The sequence below is a fragment of the Gekko japonicus genome, unplaced genomic scaffold (genome assembly GCF_001447785.1).
Source record: "Gekko japonicus isolate JY-2015 unplaced genomic scaffold, Gekko_japonicus_V1.1 scaffold2176, whole genome shotgun sequence".
NCBI lineage: Eukaryota > Metazoa > Chordata > Lepidosauria > Squamata > Gekkonidae > Gekko > Gekko japonicus.
The window spans coordinates 286,491-305,248 of NW_015163669.1; the positions used below are offsets into that span (position 1 = coordinate 286,491).

At 43.6% G+C, this 18,758-nt stretch overlaps 1 protein-coding gene across 1 annotated transcript in view; it reads right to left on the minus strand.

Moving 5' to 3' along the window:
- Positions 1-18,544, minus strand: part of LTBP2 (latent transforming growth factor beta binding protein 2) — a 67,835-nt gene extending 49,291 nt beyond the window's left edge. The window contains 7 exon segments of the mRNA XM_015407741.1: positions 1,772-1,870; positions 4,302-4,341; positions 8,665-8,679; positions 9,933-10,168; positions 15,249-15,413; positions 17,121-17,243; positions 18,490-18,544. Of these exon segments, the coding sequence (XP_015263227.1) occupies positions 1,772-1,870; positions 4,302-4,341; positions 8,665-8,679; positions 9,933-10,168; positions 15,249-15,413; positions 17,121-17,243; positions 18,490-18,544 (733 nt within the window).
- Between the last annotated feature and the right edge of the window lie 214 nt (positions 18,545-18,758).

Consider the following 18,758-nt stretch of genomic DNA (forward strand, 5'->3'; position numbering starts at 1 on the left):
ATGAAATCTGAGTAGGTCTGATAAGTCAGATCCATATCGTTTTGCAGTACATCTCGTTTAAGTTCTGTCATTGGTGCTAATGCTTCGCTTAAAAGTCCTTTTAAATTTTCTCCTTTATGTTCTGGAATGCCTTGAAAGCGCAAGACATACATTGATCTTTCCATTTGAAGCTGCAACAGTTGACCTTTATCTGAGATTCTCTCTTTTTCCACTTCTTCCAGTTTTTGTTTAATATCTTTTGTTTTTGTCTCAAATTTCTTAATGGCTTTTTCAGTATCATCTGCTCTTTTATCCATCCGTGTCAATTACTTTTGGACTCCATCCAGCTTGTTGTTGATATTTGACATCTGCTCCAGCAGAGGGCGCAATGCCAGTGCCAGCATATTAGGAAAGTCAGCAGCTGCTTCCTGTGTCTGGGAGGGAGTTGTTGGTTGATTATTTCCTGTGAGAGGCTTCTTTTCCGGTGCCATTCTTCTCCCTCTACCAGACATTGTTTACACAAGGAGAAAGTTTTTAAAGTTAAAATGAAAGTTTTCAGATTTAAAAACGCTTTGGACTATTTTGCACCTTTTAGTCTCGCTTGCTGTCTCTCACGGTCAGTTTCACTTTTTTCCTCTCAGTTTATCATTCAGGAACTATTTAATTTAGGGGGGGGGAATCCCCAACTCCTCCCCCGCCTGCCGCTTATCTCATGAATTGCTGCCGTTTACCTTAAAGACTCAGCTGCTTGTAGAGGGGATCGGTTAACTCACAGTTGTATTGCCTTTAAGTTACTGTAGGAGATCATTCACGCTGGATCGATTGTCTGCTTCCTCCGGTAGCCAGCTCTAGTCGCCATGACGGCTTCACGGCAGCAAGACCTCTCAGAGTAAGGAGAGCCCCAATTCCTCAGCCATCGCCTCGGAAGGGGCTCTCCTCAGCACTCCAGGCCAGAAGTCCCCTAAAAGGACTCTGGGGGGGTGGGCGGCGCCACTCCAGGCCAGAAGTCCCCTACAAGGACTCTGGGGGCCCCCGGACCCATCCGGGACCTCTCCTGTATGCCGTGTCTTAGCGTGTCCCCATCAGAGCTCGATGGGACACGTCTGACCCGTGAGTTGCCAAAACTGGAAGCTCGAAATGCTCTGGATTTTTTTAAAGTGGGCCACCTTAACAAGTAAATTTGGACTTGTGGGTCACCATACCAAAAAGGTTGAAGACCACTGCTCTATGGGGATCTGGCAAAAATGTTTATGGCATTCTCTCAGATCAGGACAGAAAAGGCAGCACGGCAAGATGACAAGTATTTTCAAAGCAACATTAATACACAACAACAACCATTAGTATTAGTCAACAGTATTGTTTGTGAGTATTGTCAGCATGGAATAGAAAGCAGAAGACATTTTAGAATAGAATGTATACGCTAGCCAATGTAAATTTTCTTTGAAATTAAAAAAATGCCTTAAAACCAGAGATTGCTACATTTGATTTTACTGAAGATCAGTAACTTCTTGTGCAACACATATCTGTGTTCCTTTATATGAGTGATTCATTTTTAAGAATTATGTATTTAAAATATTCATATCTCGTCTTGTCCCCTTGGACTCAAAGTATAATCTGGAGTGCCGCATCTACTCTGTTTGTGACATGCTGGGATCTTCTGGCTTGTAAGAGTTGATCTGTAGAGTGACTTGTCAATGGATTCTCCTGCCTTTGGACAGAGACGAAGGCCTGCTAATGCCTTCCAAGTCTGCCATTCTAGGAACAACAAAAAGACAGAGGCTGGCTGGCATACCTGGAAACAGTGTTGCTTCATCTACTGGAGCAGCATCCTCCCCTACAACTCCTGGAAATGGCTGGGCAGGAGAATGAGGAGAAACTTCTACCATATAGACTGTAAGGGATAAAAGAGATTGTTACTGCCCAGTATCATGAAGGCTACAATCCTATGTGAGCCCCCCCCCCCGACTTTTGAACAACCTCCTTGCTGCAGCCCACCAGGCACCAAATTTGCCATCTTTTTGGTGCCAGGTTAAGACAACCCTCTTTGCGCAGGTCTTTAAAGAATTCCCTGGTCATGCACGGGCCTGATATGATTAGCCAAGTGCTTTCCTTCACTTTAGGTCAGGTCTTTTTGGCTCAGGCCTATTATGTTATCTTAGATTAATGCTTAATTCTTAACATTTCTATCTATTGTATTTTATTGTTTGTATATTTGTTGTAAACCACCCAGAGAGCTTCGGCTATGATCGGTATAGAAATGAAATCATCATCATCATCATCATCATCATCATCATCATCATCATCATCATCATCATCATCATCATCTTATTCTCATCTTCAGAGTGATTTATTTATTATATCTTGCATTTCTCCTTTGTTGAGATGGCTTACATTGCTTTCCTCTCCTCCATTTTATCTTCACAGCAACCCTGTGAAGTAAGTTTGGCTGAGAGACAGCAAGTTATTTCCCCAGTTTGGGTGGACATTCTTCTTCTGCTGGGCTCTCTCACCTGCCTTTCCCTTTGGGGCCAACAGGAGAACAGTTTGGGGTGGAAATGACACTGTGCTGTGTCGAGGTTATGTCTGGGTGAAAACCAGCTTGTGATGTCAGCCAACACTCTGGACAGTTTCCAGACTGTTGGCTGATGTTCAGCCCACATTTGATGTCAACATGTAGCACAATGTCACATCTGAACTTTGGCCCACCTCCAAAGCTCTCAGGGGTGCCAGGCAGCCTGGCGTTTCTTAGCTCAGAGAATGTGACTGGCTCAAGGTCAACCAAGCAAGCCTCCAAGGCAGTGCGGGGATTCAAACTCCCAGATCCTAGCCTGACACTTCAACCGCTACATCACACAGAATAAGCCTGTATAATGCTGATATCACAATATATTACACTCCTCTAACTTCACAATACAGAGTAAATAGCAAGGGGAAGTATCTAAGGGTCTGGAGACATGTTTGCCATTAAATTGTCCTATTAATGTCTAATTAATTTATCAAATCTTTTTGGTGAGCATATTTACTGTGATGGAGAATAGAAGCATAACACCCTAGCCAACTTCTGAAGCACACCGGGTGTACAGAATGCTTATTACACTATATGTTATAAACACAGTGATCAGTTAAAATGTCTATTTATAAATACATTACTATGGTGAAGAAGCATGAATACAACCTAACCCAATACATAATTGTTGATAGCACACAATGAGAAAACTCTCTGTGACACACATATTATCAATACATCAGTTCCTCCAATTGAATGGCATTTCCATTTGCAGAAGAGAGTCTGGAGGTTGTTGCCAGCTCCCCCCTCCCACTGCAGATCCCCACTTTGCTCCCTATACTGTTGCTGAAAATCCATACACTGAAACCCCCCCGGAACAAATTTCTGAGAAGGGGGGTTCAGTGGGCTGCAGCAGGATGGGGAACCAGGAAAAATCCACTCTGCAAAGTCTGCAGATGGTTGCACACAAGCTACTTTTTATGTCCAATATTGACATTATTTATAACTATTCTCAATTTACAATTCTAACAAAAATGCACAACTACACATAACAATATGAAAACATGATCACTCTGGTAATCACTCCTAATAATGTATTGAGAATATATATGATACTCCTAATTATTTTCTTACTTATACTAAAATATAGTATTGAGCATTTTCTTATTGTATGTGGTCATTGATTTGTGCACTGGAATTTTACAAGTTTATTTTCTCTATGGAATAAATCCTAGCAATTTGACCCATTGGCAGCATTTGTACACTATCACGTGTACTGGAGATGGTGTTATGCATCTTTATTTCAAGGATCTTTATACACAGCAATTTTTAGTCAGCTCTATATTATTTTGTGACGGCATTTGTACACCATCACGTGTACTGGAGTTGGTGTTATGCATCTTTATTTCAAGGATCCTTATACACAGTAATTTTTAGTCAGCTCTATATTATTTTGTGTAATAGGGTGACCACCTTTTCCCCGTTGTTCATTGTTTGGCATTCTTATACCACACAAAACTAAAAGAAAGAATTTATGCAGTAATGGAAAGCTGACTTCCTCAGCTCAATTAAGAGAATGCAGTCCTTTCTGCACAGTATTCGATGGAGGAGACAGCATTTCCAGGACCAGTGGATTCCATTGCTGCCCTGCTCTTCTGCCAGCAGAACCTATGTTGTAAAAACAGAATGTATTCCTCTAGAAAGGGAGAACAGATTTTGCATTCTCCCCAGCAGCAAGATCATTGGCATGGCATGGCAACACCCTCATCCTTGTATATTTACTGATGCCAGATCCAACAATTTACTCTGCATTTACCTGGGTCACTGTCAGGTTCTTGGGTAACATCATCTGTGTCCTGCGAAATACAAATACAATCATTGACTGTACGCAGACCATGCAGGATTCACAAAGCCAAGTGGAAATTTTCCCAGTGGAAAGAACTTTCTTCTTCAGTGATGCCCTGTTAAGTATATTGCATTGTTACATGCTCCCCACATCCCTGAGCCATGAGAAGTTCCAGTAACATTGCTACATTAATTGGTCCCTTTTGGATGACAGGGCACTGAAAACTCGTGGCATTTTTTGTAATACTTGCAAATACACACATAGCATAGCTGGAAGTAAGCAAGCACTCCTAGAGGGCAGCAGATCTGCTATTCCATGTCAGATCACTAGAGAAAGAAAGAGATCCTATACCTAAGGTGCTTTAGTGAACTTACAGTTTTCCCTTTCTGCTTTTCTCTCTGCCTGTCCCAGATTCAAACATGATGATGTGTTGGATCCTGCAGAGAATTGCTGCTGATGCAAAGGGCAGGGATTTCCTCCTTTTAGTGCAGACTTCCAACTCCCTCCTCATGCTGCTCCTGGTGGTTCCCTGTCCCCAAGGAGTAGCATTTTGGGGGTATTGGCTTGAGCAGGAGGGGGGAGGCAAGGAAGTCTCATTTCACTGATGAAAATCCTTCCATCCATTGAGATTTTTGGCAAGATGCAAACTGATTTCCCCCACCTCACATGCACATACCTGTCCCCTCCTTTCAGCTAGGAAGGGTTAGTTTCAAGCTCTTGAGAATATTTACCGGTAATAGCTCTAGGCCCTCCTCTAACAGTTAGCACCCATTGATGAATCATCAGCAAATGATTCCATACTAGAGCACTGGGGAGCCAGAGGAAAGGAGCAAAAAGCCTGGTTAATGATGATCAGTTGGCAGAAGGACTTGCACAACAGATTTTGGACAGGAAGATGAATTAAATAGGGATGACTAGGAAATCCAATAGGGGAAGATTTCATGATCAAATCTTGATCCTTCCCTCACAGACTACTCTTCGGATCAAACTATGGAAGATCTGATGTGCAGCTCAGAAAGGATTTGCATTTTTTATTTATCCCTCATTTCCCCCCTACTGTCTTCAGTGACCTTGATCTCCACAGGAAAATATTCTGTGAGGACCTATAGATGTGAACTTCTGTGACCGTGAGATTCAAGGATCCCAGGGAAAGTATACCTGTTCTGTTGCATGGAGAGACAACAGAAACAATCCCCTTCAAAGCTGCTCTTCTATTTCCTTTGTATTTGACTTCATACTTTTAATTTTTCAGTACACAATGGGCTAATTCTGAAGTATTTTCCCTAGAATATCAAAGCAGTTTTTCTCTACAATACAGAAGAATGGAATTGTGCACTTCTGCAACAGAGAAACAAAAGCATGAATAGAAATCTCTTTGAAGTTCAAAATTAGCTTTTTGTGCACCGAAATATATAATTTTTAATGTTTTCATTTTCTAGTACACAGAGCGAGTTTTAAAGAGACCAGTTATTTTGCAGCTGTTGTTGCCAATCCATGGGCACATTTTCCCCAGGATCCCTGGGACTGCTTTCTTCCCAGGGAAACGGTGAACAGCATTCTTTCATTAGGTTGTACTCTTCAAAGTTCTGTGAAATTTAACAGAACATCATCGGGGCACAAAATTCAAGACAGAACAAATCCTAACCAAAATGGTAAGGAGTCTGCTCATCCCTAGGATCGAACAGCTGCAAAAAAAAGTACAGGAAAAGAAACAACAGTTGGATAAGAAAATAGCATCCCTTCTCCATCCCCACCCCCCAATATGATTCAGTATACATTCTTTCTCAATTAAAAACGCAGATGGACCTGCTTAATACCGATGGCCAGAAAACTTCTATTAATATTTTTGTTAAAAGTTATGGCTGTAGACCTGCTCACACACACTTCAAAATGATGACTGACTAAAGACATTTTCTGGTCATCAATATTGGTGGCTGGTGGTGGGGTGGGGAGAGGAGACAAGTCCAGCAACCTTATTTCGTTGTTAGTGTTACTTTGACAAAATATTTATTTAAAAATGTCAGGGAAATAAAACATACTAGACAGACCCTCTTTAGCAAAGGCTACTTTGAAGATAACCTCAATTTTTACTTTCCCTGCACTTCTAGAGGGCCTTTGGGAATTCTCTGGAATATTTATTGACAGCAGTGTAAAAAGCCTGTATCCATTAGTTATGGAATGACATAAGGTGCTTTAAAAAGGCAGTTAAAATAATTCACCCCTTACCACCTGAAGTTCTACCTTTTTGGTTACAAAACAGTTACTATTTTTCTGAATCTACTGTTGACAGAGTCTTTCAAGTCATGTTAGAATCTATACTTCTGATGACAAGCTACCTCAACAGCAAGGCAACAACATATTTCCATTGAAGAATTTATTATTTTATCATACTAATAAAACACGAAAGAGGTTCAAAGTGAGAATTTGTAACGTTGAAGAGATGTGTCCCGGGGTTTCACTGGTGTTATAATTGATACTCTCACTTAGCTCAAGCTTCATCCAGCAGTTCTTAAAGGATTCCATATCCATATTTTGATTTTTGCATTAATTAACCATTGGAGTGCAGTACCAAGCAGAGTTAACAGTCTTCACTGTCTGTGAAGTCCTATAAGGGTGCAACTCTGCTTTGGACTACGCAGAATTGCTGGATTTCCAGCTGATTGACAGGCTATGTGGTCCCCGCCGATCAGCTGAAGACCTTTAAATTGGGCAGGAGGGGAGGGAGAGGGGTGGCCAGGCAGGTGGTTGCTCTTGGGGGCAGGTTAGGCATCCCCACCCACCCCCAGAATGCCCCCCAATCTCCCTGCCGGAGCAATGAGGGGGCCTGGCAACCCTACTTCTCCCATCCTTGCTGCCCATGTGCTACCAGGACAAGCTAAAGAGGCTTTGCCTCTGGAGCTTATTGTCCTCAGCAGTGGCAGCAAGTATGGCTCTCCCATGGCTATGCTGCTACTCAGATCCAAGGATCAGAGGCTACTTCTTCAGGAGTCTGTCCTGGTCCCACGGTGGCAACAAGAATTGGGGGGGGGGGGGGCCGTTTGAAATTCAGTCCCAAAGCCTCTACTAGATTTACCCAAATGCTATGTCACATTTTCCCACTGAGGGGTCTCTCCCATGGCATAAGCCAATACAATCATCCCTCAAGACTTGAGCTTGCTTGGTGGCCTTCGGGACCTCAGTTGTCTTGACATCAGCCTCCCAACTAAAATATGGTAATATTAATATTAGTTTATTTTCCCACACTTCCTCAAAGGTGTCATGGGATTCCTTCTTGCCACCTACCTTACAGAGCTGTTGAAGGGGTTATTAAAATAAAATAAACAGACTGTTCTGTAAATGTGACAAGCATTATTGTTAACACACTGAAAATGGCAGGACTTAAAAGAAGAGGACTTACAAGGCCATCAGGCAAATGGCGGCCTCAATATGGATATGATTGTGCCTGCATTCTATGTGCACAACACACATGCATGGATAATCCCAGATATGTAGCACTGCCCTGTAATATTGGCTTGGATCCCACCTAGAATTTCCATGAGTGCAGTGAGGAGTGATTTTTGCTGATTTTCCCTTTCCACGGCAACCCAAAATGTCCACCCAAATGTTGCTCCTGGGTGATGGGGCCCCCCAGAAATAGCTTGGGGGAAAATCAGTGAAAACTGACACTCTCCCTGTGCCTAGGAAAATTCTAGGCAAGATCCAAGCCATTGTCTGGTCGCTCGACAGTTTGAGACCCGAGTGTGCTGCATGACGGAGTGAGCTCCCATCTTTGGCCCCAGCTCCTGCCAACCTAGCTGTTCAAAAGCAAGGAATTGCAAGTAGATAAATAGGTATTGCTTCAGTGGTATTGCATTCCGTGTGCCTCAACATTTAGTCATGTTGGCCACATGACCATGAAAACATCTTCGGACAGTGCTGGCTCTTCGGCTTCCAAACAGAGATGAGCACTGCCCCCTAGAGAGAACCAGTCTGGTGTAGTGGTTAAGTGTGCGGACTCTAATCTGGGAGAACCGGGTTTGATTCCCCACTCCTCCACTTGCACCTGCTGATGTGACCTTGGGTCAGTCACAAGCTCTGGCACAGCCGTCCTTGAAAAAGAGCAGTTTGTGTCAGAGTTCTCTCAACCCCACCCACCTCACAGGGTGTCTGTTGTGGGGAGGGGAAGGGAAAGGAGTTTGTAAGCCACTCTGAGACTCCAAGTGAAGGGCGGGGTATAAATCCAATCTCTTCTTCTTCTTCTAGAGTCGGATTCAACTGGCTTTCAAGCAAGGGAAGCCTTTACCTTTTACTTTTATAATCCTATGCAGACTTATTTCAGTCGATGCCCATTGACTTGAATGGATTTAGACTGGTGCAACTGTGCACAGAATTGTACTGTGAGTCATCTTTTCACAGCTAGTAAAGACATTTCTTTTTCCTTTGGGGAACTAAACTTCTTTTCAGAAGGTTCCCCCCCTGCTGAGCTATTTTGTTATTCTTCAGTTTTCATTTTTTAACTGTTTTTATGATATTGTTATTTTAGTTTAAAACTGTAAACTCCTTTGGAAACATATTAAAAGGTATTAGAGAAATTCAGTAGAAGAAGTAAAACTAAAATGAATGTTTTAATACTGAATTCTGTAGTTTTAACTGGTTTTAAAATTGTTTTGGATTTTATGTTGTTGTAAACTGCCCTGAGCCCCACACAAGCGGGGAAGGGTGATTAAGAAATCGAATGAAATAAATAATAAAATTTATTTATTTATTTATTTCATTAGACTTATAGCCCACCCTCCCCACATTGTAGGCTCAGGGTGGGTAACAGCATATATGTATCTGCAGTTAATGCAGATTTACAATATTAAAAACATATTACAATATTCAACTTAAAATCCATAAGATAATTAAAAATGGCAGTGCCCAGTGTTATCAGTATACTGAAGGGGGGAAAAAGATGAACCACACAAAGTAGTCTTAATGTACTCTTTGGCTAAAAATCAGAAAGTCTTGTGGGAATTCAGCAACTCTGCAAAACACTTTGAATTAGAGAGCAGGCATGGCATGCGGGATGGAGACCAGCAGTTGCAGCCATCGTGCCGCCACGCACCGTAAGGACCACCCCAGAAGGAGTCGATGTGAGAGAGAGAAGACCTCCGCCGAGACACCGTCGCCTGAATACAGCAAGACCCCGCCACGGAAAGAACAACGTAAGAAGAAGATCACGGCTGCTTAGGTGCCTGGTAGGCACTCACCCCTCCCCTTGCACTGTGGCCCTAGTTAGGTAATTTAAATGTCTATGTAAACCGCTCCGAGCCTCCCGGAAGGAGCAGTATATAAGTCAAATGTGTAATGTAATGTAATGTAATATCAGGCTAGTATCTGGGAGTCCTAGGTCTGAATCCACATTCTGCCATGGAAGCTCACTGGGTGACATTGGACCAGTCATTCTCTCCCAGTAACTATAATTATCTCACAGGGTTGCAGTTGTAAGGATAAAATGGAAGAGTTGAGAACTATGTTGTAAGCTGCTTTGGGACCCCAGTGGGGAGAAAAGCATGGTATAAATATCTAAATAAATAAATAAGAATTTATTCACTCCAGGTGGATCCATACAAATGTTACTTTACCCTTTCCAGCTGAGAGGTCAGTCTGGGATAGTGTGTCAGTGACAGCACCATTCAAGACCTCCTGCAGTTGCTGCTTTCTTGTTATCCAGTCAGGAGCCCTGTCGCTTTTCCCCCCCTGCTCCTCTGAACTGAGTGGAAGTTCATCTGCTTCTGCCTTTCTCATGGACATTCGTATGTCAGAGCTGGAATAGGTGTAGCCATGCCCTGCAGGGCAAATCTCCTTAAAGGCTTCTGCAATAAAGTAAGATGGTGAGATATAAATTTGAAGATACAAAAAAAGATGAAACCACAAATAGAAGGAAATAGCTGAGGGCACACAAATATTTCTGCAAATCTCTTTCAGTAGGGGAAGCAATTTTTTTCACCCACTGGGTAAGAAATGTTGGAACACATTTCTCCTTTAGTGTATTAAGTATCTTCCACAATTTAAATATATTTCTCCGATACGGGTAGAACATGTATAGACTATGCCCACTTGGAGCCATAACTGAAGATGGGAAGTTTCGAGCAACAAAACAAAACATGTTTGCAAGGCTTGCTGTGTTGTTAGTAGATCTAATCTAGTGTTAGCAGACATTAGAAACTGCATCTGTTCCTTGCCTTAGAGCTGACAAGAAAATAAAACCACAGGGAAACTCCCACTTAGCCATTCATTCCTCTCTCAAAGAGCTACAAGACAGAGAAGGCCAAAGGGATATAACGCTGCCCATTCAGGCTGCAAAAGAGTCAAGGGTCAAACAAATAGCCATACTGCTGCAAGCCCAAGCAACCTTTTCATGCTTTGGCAGTGTAGCTGTTGCTCACATCTGAAAGGGCCTTTTGCAAAGTTAATTATCCCACATGTAAATATGCACATTCCTCTTAGATTTTCATTTTCCCACCCTTAAATTATATAACAAGAAATTCTAAAACGATTCCTATGGCCTAAGCCCTTGCTGGCTGCTATTGTAGAAAGAATAAAGACTTTGTATTAACAGGTTAGAAACAAGGAAACAGACAAATTTTCCTCTTGGACAGCATTACCCAGTTGGGGGTGGGGGGTTGCCCGGTTTTGTGGGCTCCTGCCCACCACTAGCAAGCTGGCCAGCGGGGGAAACCTGCCCCCAAACAGCAACATTGCCAGGCAAGTGATGTCATTGTATCAGGGACGTTGCATGGTGATGCTCTGTTTTTTGGGCAAAACTCTATGGCTTGAGGGCAATCTTACCACAGAGTTTTGCCCTCAAACAAGAGCGTTGCAACATGACGTCCCCGGTATAATGACATCACTTCCGCATGACATCATCACATTGTGGAGACCTGCTGCCCTCCTGGAAGGCTCCCTCCCACCCCTTGCCAGTGCGTTGATGAGACCTGGCAGCCCTAGGCCAGCGGGAGGAAATTCCCCCCCAACAGCAAAGTCGCATGATGTGCCCATCTCACCCAGAAGTGAGATAGGAATGTCAGTGACATGGGGGGGGGGCAGACGGTCTGGTTTTTGGGCATAACTCTATGATTTGAGGTTGATCACTTCCGCATGACATCCGCATACACTTTTGCTCAAAAATGAGAATGTCACCCCTGACATGCCAACATCACTTCCATGTGATGTAGACATGTTGCAGTGCTCCTCCTCACTCCTAGAAAGTCCCTCTCATTCCTCCACCAGCATGCCATTGGGACCTGGCAACCCTAGCACTATATTATCGCCGCCTTGAGCCAGTTTGACGCGGCTAGGCGGGATACAAATCTAAAGTGATTAATAAATATATAATACTAGGAAAAAGGTCCGTTGTGGAAATAAATACAATGGCCTCTAGAAAGAGGCTCTGGGCGGGTGCCCCGGCCTTGGACACTCAGTGTCAATTTGCTGTGGCGCCCTCAGCAGGTTATAATGACACTGAGTCCACCATTTTCTCCAGAGGAACTGATCTCTGCTACCTAAAGAACAGTTGTAATTTTGAGTGATCTCCAGCCCTCACCTGGAGATTGGCAACGATGGTTCCCCAGAAGGGAATAGTTGGTTTGGAGGGTGGAGTCTATGGCTTTGTACCTGTCCAAGGTCCCATACTTCCTGAAACCTCACCCTCTCCAGGCTCCATCCCTCACATCTCCAGGAACTTCCCACCTGGAGTTGGCAACCCTATCTCCTTCCCAGCCAATCATCAACCTACCTTTATTTCCCCCTCACTCTTCAGCTTTCCACCCCCCACACACCTGCAGCCTCTCCCATGCTCTGAAGCCCTGACTGCTACGTCACATTGGCTGTCATATGGGGGCCACCTCAGCAGCATATAAGGATACAGAGCCCACCATTTTCTCCAGGGGAACTGATCTCTGCCACCCGGAAAGCAGTTGTAATTCTGAGTGATCTCCAGCCCTCACCTGGAGATTGGACACATTTTACCTCAGAACAGCAAAACTGTTTAGAATGTTAAAGGCAAAAACCAATCAAGTCGCATATGTAAATGACCTCTGTGTTCCGAGGCAGAGGCCAATGAGGCTGCATATGCAAATAACCTCTGTGTTCTGACTGGCTATGGGAGGGAGAGGAACAGCAAAATGTTTAGAATGTTGGAGGCAGGACTCAGGCAAAGCAGCCAGTGGATAGGGAGACCCTCTGAATGACAGATCAGAGAGCGAACTGATTTTGGAGCGTGTGGAATGTTCTAGAGAAGTGCCACCACCATTCGGCTTTTATTTATAAGGGAGATTAGGATGGCTTCTATTGAGGGTTGCCATACCCCAGGTCCTGGCAGGGGTTACCCCCGTTTTGAGGGCTCCAATCTGCCACCGGCCAACTGGCTGATGGAGAGAAGCCCTGCCCCAAGCCCTGCCCCCAAGCCTGACCGTTGACAGCTACTCCTCTGCCTCCCCTCCTACAACATTTAAAAGGCCCTTCAGCTGATTGATGGGGAGCACATGGCCCACATCCCTCTAAGTGCTTTTGAGAAGAAGTTGGGGGCCATGGTGTGCCTGCACTCCACATGCCTGTGAATTCGCAGCTTGGAGTGCAGGCATGCACTGGCCCCCACTTCTTCCCCTAAGTATTTAAAGGGATCTTTTAAATGCTTTGGGGAAGAAAGGGGGATGCGCACCTGCAATCCAAGCTGCGTATTCGCAGCTTGGAGCGCAGGTGCCAATTCCCAACATGATGAAGTCACTTCTGTATGACATCATAATGTTGGGGCTGTCCCTGCCCCCCCCCCCAGAACATTCCCTAAAGTCCTCCCACTGGGGACTCGGGGGGGGGGGCTGGCAACCCTATTTCTGTGCTAAAAATTATGTTTCTGCTACAATTCTTTATTCATCTCAGGGATTCTAGGATTCAAATGCTAGCTCTGAGAAAAAGGATAGGCAGAGCTTGTCTCAATTCTAGAAGCAACCGTGGTAATGCAATTTATTTGCTGCCTTTTGGAGCTGCACATGCAATATTCCATGCACACGCAGGTCCAAAACAGTGTAAATTACTCTCCCCTGAGGGCTGTTTCAGCTCAGGAAAATTACATGGAGGGGAAGGCAGGAGCCCCTCCTCTCACTGCCCTGTGGTCTTGAGCTGAATCTGGTCCCTGTCAAAATGGTATAGCAGTCTTGTGTAGTTAGGCCCTAGATGGGTCAAATACTGCCGAGGTCAGAAAAACAGCATAACAAGAGAGGAAATGCTGTTGCTCCAATCTGAATCTGACACAGCACATGTAGGAATTTAGGAGAACCCAAATGCACATCAGATTACTACACCTGGGCAAGGGGAAGCTAGATCCAAACTGTATAATCCATAACATGGGAATTATTAGGCTTCTTAAAACCAAGGGACTGGCAGAGGATCTAAAGAGTTTACATTGGTGTCTGGTGAAGAAAATAGAAGAATTAAAGGAATCACAATATTAAAATATCTGATGAAGTGTGCTTGACCACAAAAGTTTATACCGTGAATAAAACTTTGGCTGCGATCAGAAGTGCATTTAGATCCAATGTAGATGCTGATGTCTGATGGATCTAAAGTGAACATTCAGACAGCAACATCTATGAAAGATTCCACAGCCATTGGCACCCTGTTCTGGCCCACACCTGAATCGAAGTTAAAAGACGCTGGGGAAAGTCTGGTCCTAACAGTTGCCAATGGGCCACGGACGGATTTCCCCTAGTCTGATCACTCAAGTATACTCTCAAGCTGTTGAGATGGTCTGCTCATTCCATCCCAACTTGGTGTCATTTTTTTTGTTCACTTGACAATATGCACATAACCACACAATTGTCTCCATCTCCAGGCTACATCTGAAAATGAGTGGGAAAGGGAGTGATCTCCGTCAGGTGACTGTGGCTCACTGTGAACCAAAGAGATCAAAGTGCTCCGCAGAAGGATCGGCAAGCTGTCAAAACGGAGACTTGACTCTAGGAAGTAGAAAAGCGCATGCACAAAATCCTGCATAGAGACATGTCCACGCAGGGGTTTGATTCCTCAGTTATGTGCATGTGCAAAAGACCCGGGGGGGGGCCTTGCCCAACCACGCTGCCTGATTGTTCAGTGACGGGCTGAGCCTGCAGCAAAACAGATTATGCTGGGATGTCTGATCAAACATCTCCGTGTCAAATAACAACTGATGAAATTAGGAGCACTTCCCAACTGCGCAAAATGGCATGTCTGACCACAGCCTTTGTTGGTCTTAAAGGTGCCACTGGACTCAAATTTTGTTCTGCTGCTTCAGACCAACATGGCTGCCCCACCTGAATTTAACATTAAAATAACCAGACATAATGGAAAAAACTGGGTCCCAAAGTACAAACAGAATTCTTACCAGAGCCAGGCAATGGGCACTTCTCGCAGTTTCCTCCCCATCCTTTGCCAACACGACTGCAACAACAAATCTGTTTAGTGATTCGCTGATTAAGTGGAAGGTCACAGACTCCTGCTACTGCTGAACGAAAGCACATCCCCTGCTCTGTGGAAACTGCTTTATCCGCTGAAACAAGAATGGAGGATTCATCGTTTGGACACACCTGTCTATCTTGAAAAGTTAAAAACAAAATTCTCTTCTTGCTGATCTTGAACTACTTCTTTATTTAATATCTGTATCTCACTTTTCAGCCCAATTAACTCCCAAAGCGTCTCACAGGAAACAAAAATCTAATCAAAATTATAGGTGAAGTTCCACTTCCCAACTGCGCTAAGTGGCACATCTGACCACAGTCTTTGTTGGTCTTAAAGGTGCCACTGGACTCAAATTTTGTTCTGCTGCTTCAGACCAACATGGCTGCCCCACCTGAATCTGACATTAAAATAATTAGACATAATGGAAAAAACTGGGTCCCAAAGAACAAACAGAATTCTTACCAGAGCCAGGCAATGGGCACTTCTCGCAGTTTCCTCCCCATCCTTTGCCAACACGACTGCAACAACAAATCTGTTTAGTGATTCGCTGATTAAGTGGAAGGTCACAGACTCCTGCTACTGCTGAACGAAAGCACATCCCCTGCTCTGTGGAAACTGCTTTATCCGCTGAAACAAGAATGGAGGATTCATCGTTTGGACACACCTGTCTATCTTGAAAAGTTAAAAACAACATTCTCTTCTTGCTGATCTTGAACTACTTCTTTATTTAATATTTGTATCTCACTTTTCAGCCCAATTAACTCCCAAAGCGTCTCACAGGAAACAAAAATCTAATCAAAATTATAGGTGAAGTTCAATTATAGTTTAATGTCCTTAGTAAATCAGCAAAAAGTTTCCTATTATTTGCATTGCAAGATAATATTTACATTGTAAAATATTTCATTAAGTGAGCAGGTGATGCCAATGTAACAAAGATGTGTTTTAGATACTAATCTAGGCAGCTCCTGTTCAGTTCATTGACAAAGAAGCTAGTTAATAAAACAATCACACACAAAAAAACACCTGGTGCTCACGCCAAGGCTCCCACACAGCCACAGTGACAATTACCAACAATAAAAAGAGCCACATTTACTTCCAGCCCTGGCATAAGGCCTGCACCTCAGGGAGGCTCACACTTCCCTGTTTTTCTGACAACAGCTGCTTTAAGGTGGGAACCAACTGCCAGCCACAAGCCCCACCAGGCAAAGGCCTGGCCTGCTTCCCTGAAACATGGGGCAGGTGCCACTTTGGGGAATGGTGCTGAGAAGAGCCACAGGTGGCATGTCAAAGGGCTAACCCACATGTAGCTCTCAAGGCACTGAATATCACTGAACTACATAATTTCAGTCTTAAAACAAAGATCTTGAAAGACTCCAATTTGAATTAACAACTGAAACTTAAGTGTTACCTTCAATTGAGAACGGGTGGCAAAATCTGCAGAAAATTCAAGGGAGATGAACTTAGCTGCTTTTTATTTCAGTTTATTAAGTTTCCTCTGCCTTTGGCATAACTAACATTGTTTTGCTCGGTTTCTCTGCCTATTGCACAGGAAATTATAATGAAGGGGAAATGGAACAAAGGCAAAGCTGGAAGATCTATTTTCAGACCACAAGGGAAAACAAACTTACAAATTAAGCCTGGAAGATCTATTTTCAGACCACAAGGGCAAACAAATTTACAAATTAGGCTGTCTCTTGACCAAAGTGTACCTGATGGTCTGACTGCCACTAATATTATGGGCACAATTAAAAGAGAAAACCTTAGAACTGCCAATCTCCAGGTGGGGCCTGGAGATTTCCTGGAATTTCAACTGATATCCATGTTACAGAGGGGAGTTCCCATGGATTAAGTGGCTGTGTCAGAGGGTGGTGTCTATGGCATTATATAACGCTGGGGTTCCTCCCTCACCAGTCTCCACCCCCAAAATCTTCAGGAATTTCCTGACCTGCAGTTGGCAAACCTAGAAAACCTCTTTCCTGTCCTCCATTCCAGTAATCATATCCATGTTACTCCCTACGAACTAACAAAATAATTGGTATGGAAAAACTAGGGCTTGGATCAACTGATATGCAACCAGAAACATTAACTTAGTGCAGTTCCACTTGTATAAGATCTTATATAATACAGTGCCCAGAAATTGGTCGCATAAACTTTTGCACAAATGGAACCACAAGGGGGGATACAAGAAGTCTAACTTAATATAAGCAGCCACCATGGCCTTTTTCTTGTGTGTATGTGTGCAAGTGAAAAGTTTGCCCTGGATCCAATACTAGATGTCTACAAAAGGATGCACAAGGAAAGGGAAATTATCCTTGGTTATCATTTAGCACTTACAGATACAATGACTGCGGGATGGATCCAACATAGTGCCAGATTTGCAAGTGCAGAGGAAGCTTCCCCGGGTGTTCACACATTCTGCATCTTTACAAATGCCAAGTATCAGACATTCATTAATATCTATAAAATGAATAGAGAAAACAATTACCAGCCACTCTAACCTGAATCTACCCACTAATGGACACTTTGAGAAATAACTGCAGTTGCAAAGAGAGTAAATCCTAATGTGACAGAAGGACTTATGACAAAACAAGATCACCAAACAATGGAAGGAGGGTGAGGGTTGTGGAATGAGGAGGCCACCTGAAAGAAAACAAACAGAAAAATAATGAAATAGTATGTGGCTGATTTTCTCGGTTTTCTGCTATTATTGCCTGCCAAAATGCCTAAGTTTTATTGCTCTGAGATAATTAGTACTAAGGGAATAGAACCCAAGGGAGCTTTTTCAGAGCATAATTTTCGTTAAAGGGCTTTAGACGAACACATAACCAATGTTTTCTTTAACTAAATACCCACATATACCAAGATAGCATATGTAAGCATTGGTGGTGGAAAGCGTTGTCAAGTCGCAGCTGATTTATTTTTTAAATATTATTTATTTTACAAAGTTTGTATTTTTACCAAATTTATATTCCATCCTTCTGCTCTTACAAGGGCCACCAAGGGGCCACTCATAGCGATCCCTTCCCTGAATCCCCCATAGCCTCTCCTCTTTTCTTGTTTCTTCTCTCACTCCCATCCACCAGCCAATGTACCTTTATCTACCCTCTGTCTGCAGCTTTCCCTCCTCTCCTCGACAATCTCTCCATGCAAAAACTGTGCGGTTCCAACCACTTGGTTGGGACAAGTTCAATTGCTTGGTGATGGCTGCTGGATCGGGCCCAGTTTCATACTGAGGAACCTGCAAGGACTTGTGAGAGGCACCTCAATTTCCCTTGTATCCCCTTCTCCATGCTACTTCTTCTTTTCCTCCTACTGGCAGCCACCACATCTTCACTTTCTCTGCTTCCTTTTCTCCTTCCCACCCATGACCAACCCACCTTCAGTTATATTATTTACTTCATTTATACCTCACCTTTCCCCACAATGGGGATCCAAAGCAGTTTACAACATTCTCCTCTTCTGCATTTTATCCTTACAACAGCCGTGTGAGGTAGGTTAGTCTGAGAATGTGCAACTGGGCCTAGAACACTCAGTGAGCTTCCATGTCAGAACGGGGATTTGAACCTGGGTATCCCAGATCCTAGTCCAAAACACTAACCACTATACCACACTAGTTTTCATGAGTTGGCTGCTGTTGAACAGTAACAGGCAGCTAGGCCTGGGTGATTCATGCAGGTCAGGTGTAGGGCTGCCAGGTCCTTACCTTTTTTAGCAGGGGCGAGAGGCTTCTGGTCTGGGAGTTTTGCACACATGCGCATAGCGCATGCCACAATGACATCACATCATTGTGCTAGGCCGGGGAAGAGAAGCATTTATAATGCAGACAAACCTCATGTGCCACAAAGTAATTCCTTTGCATGAACAGCTGGGGGCACTGCCTGCACAACAGCCATCATTATGAATTACATTGGGAAAGCACATTTGAACAAAGTTTGAGTCCAGTGGCACCTTTAAGATTAACAAAGTTGATCT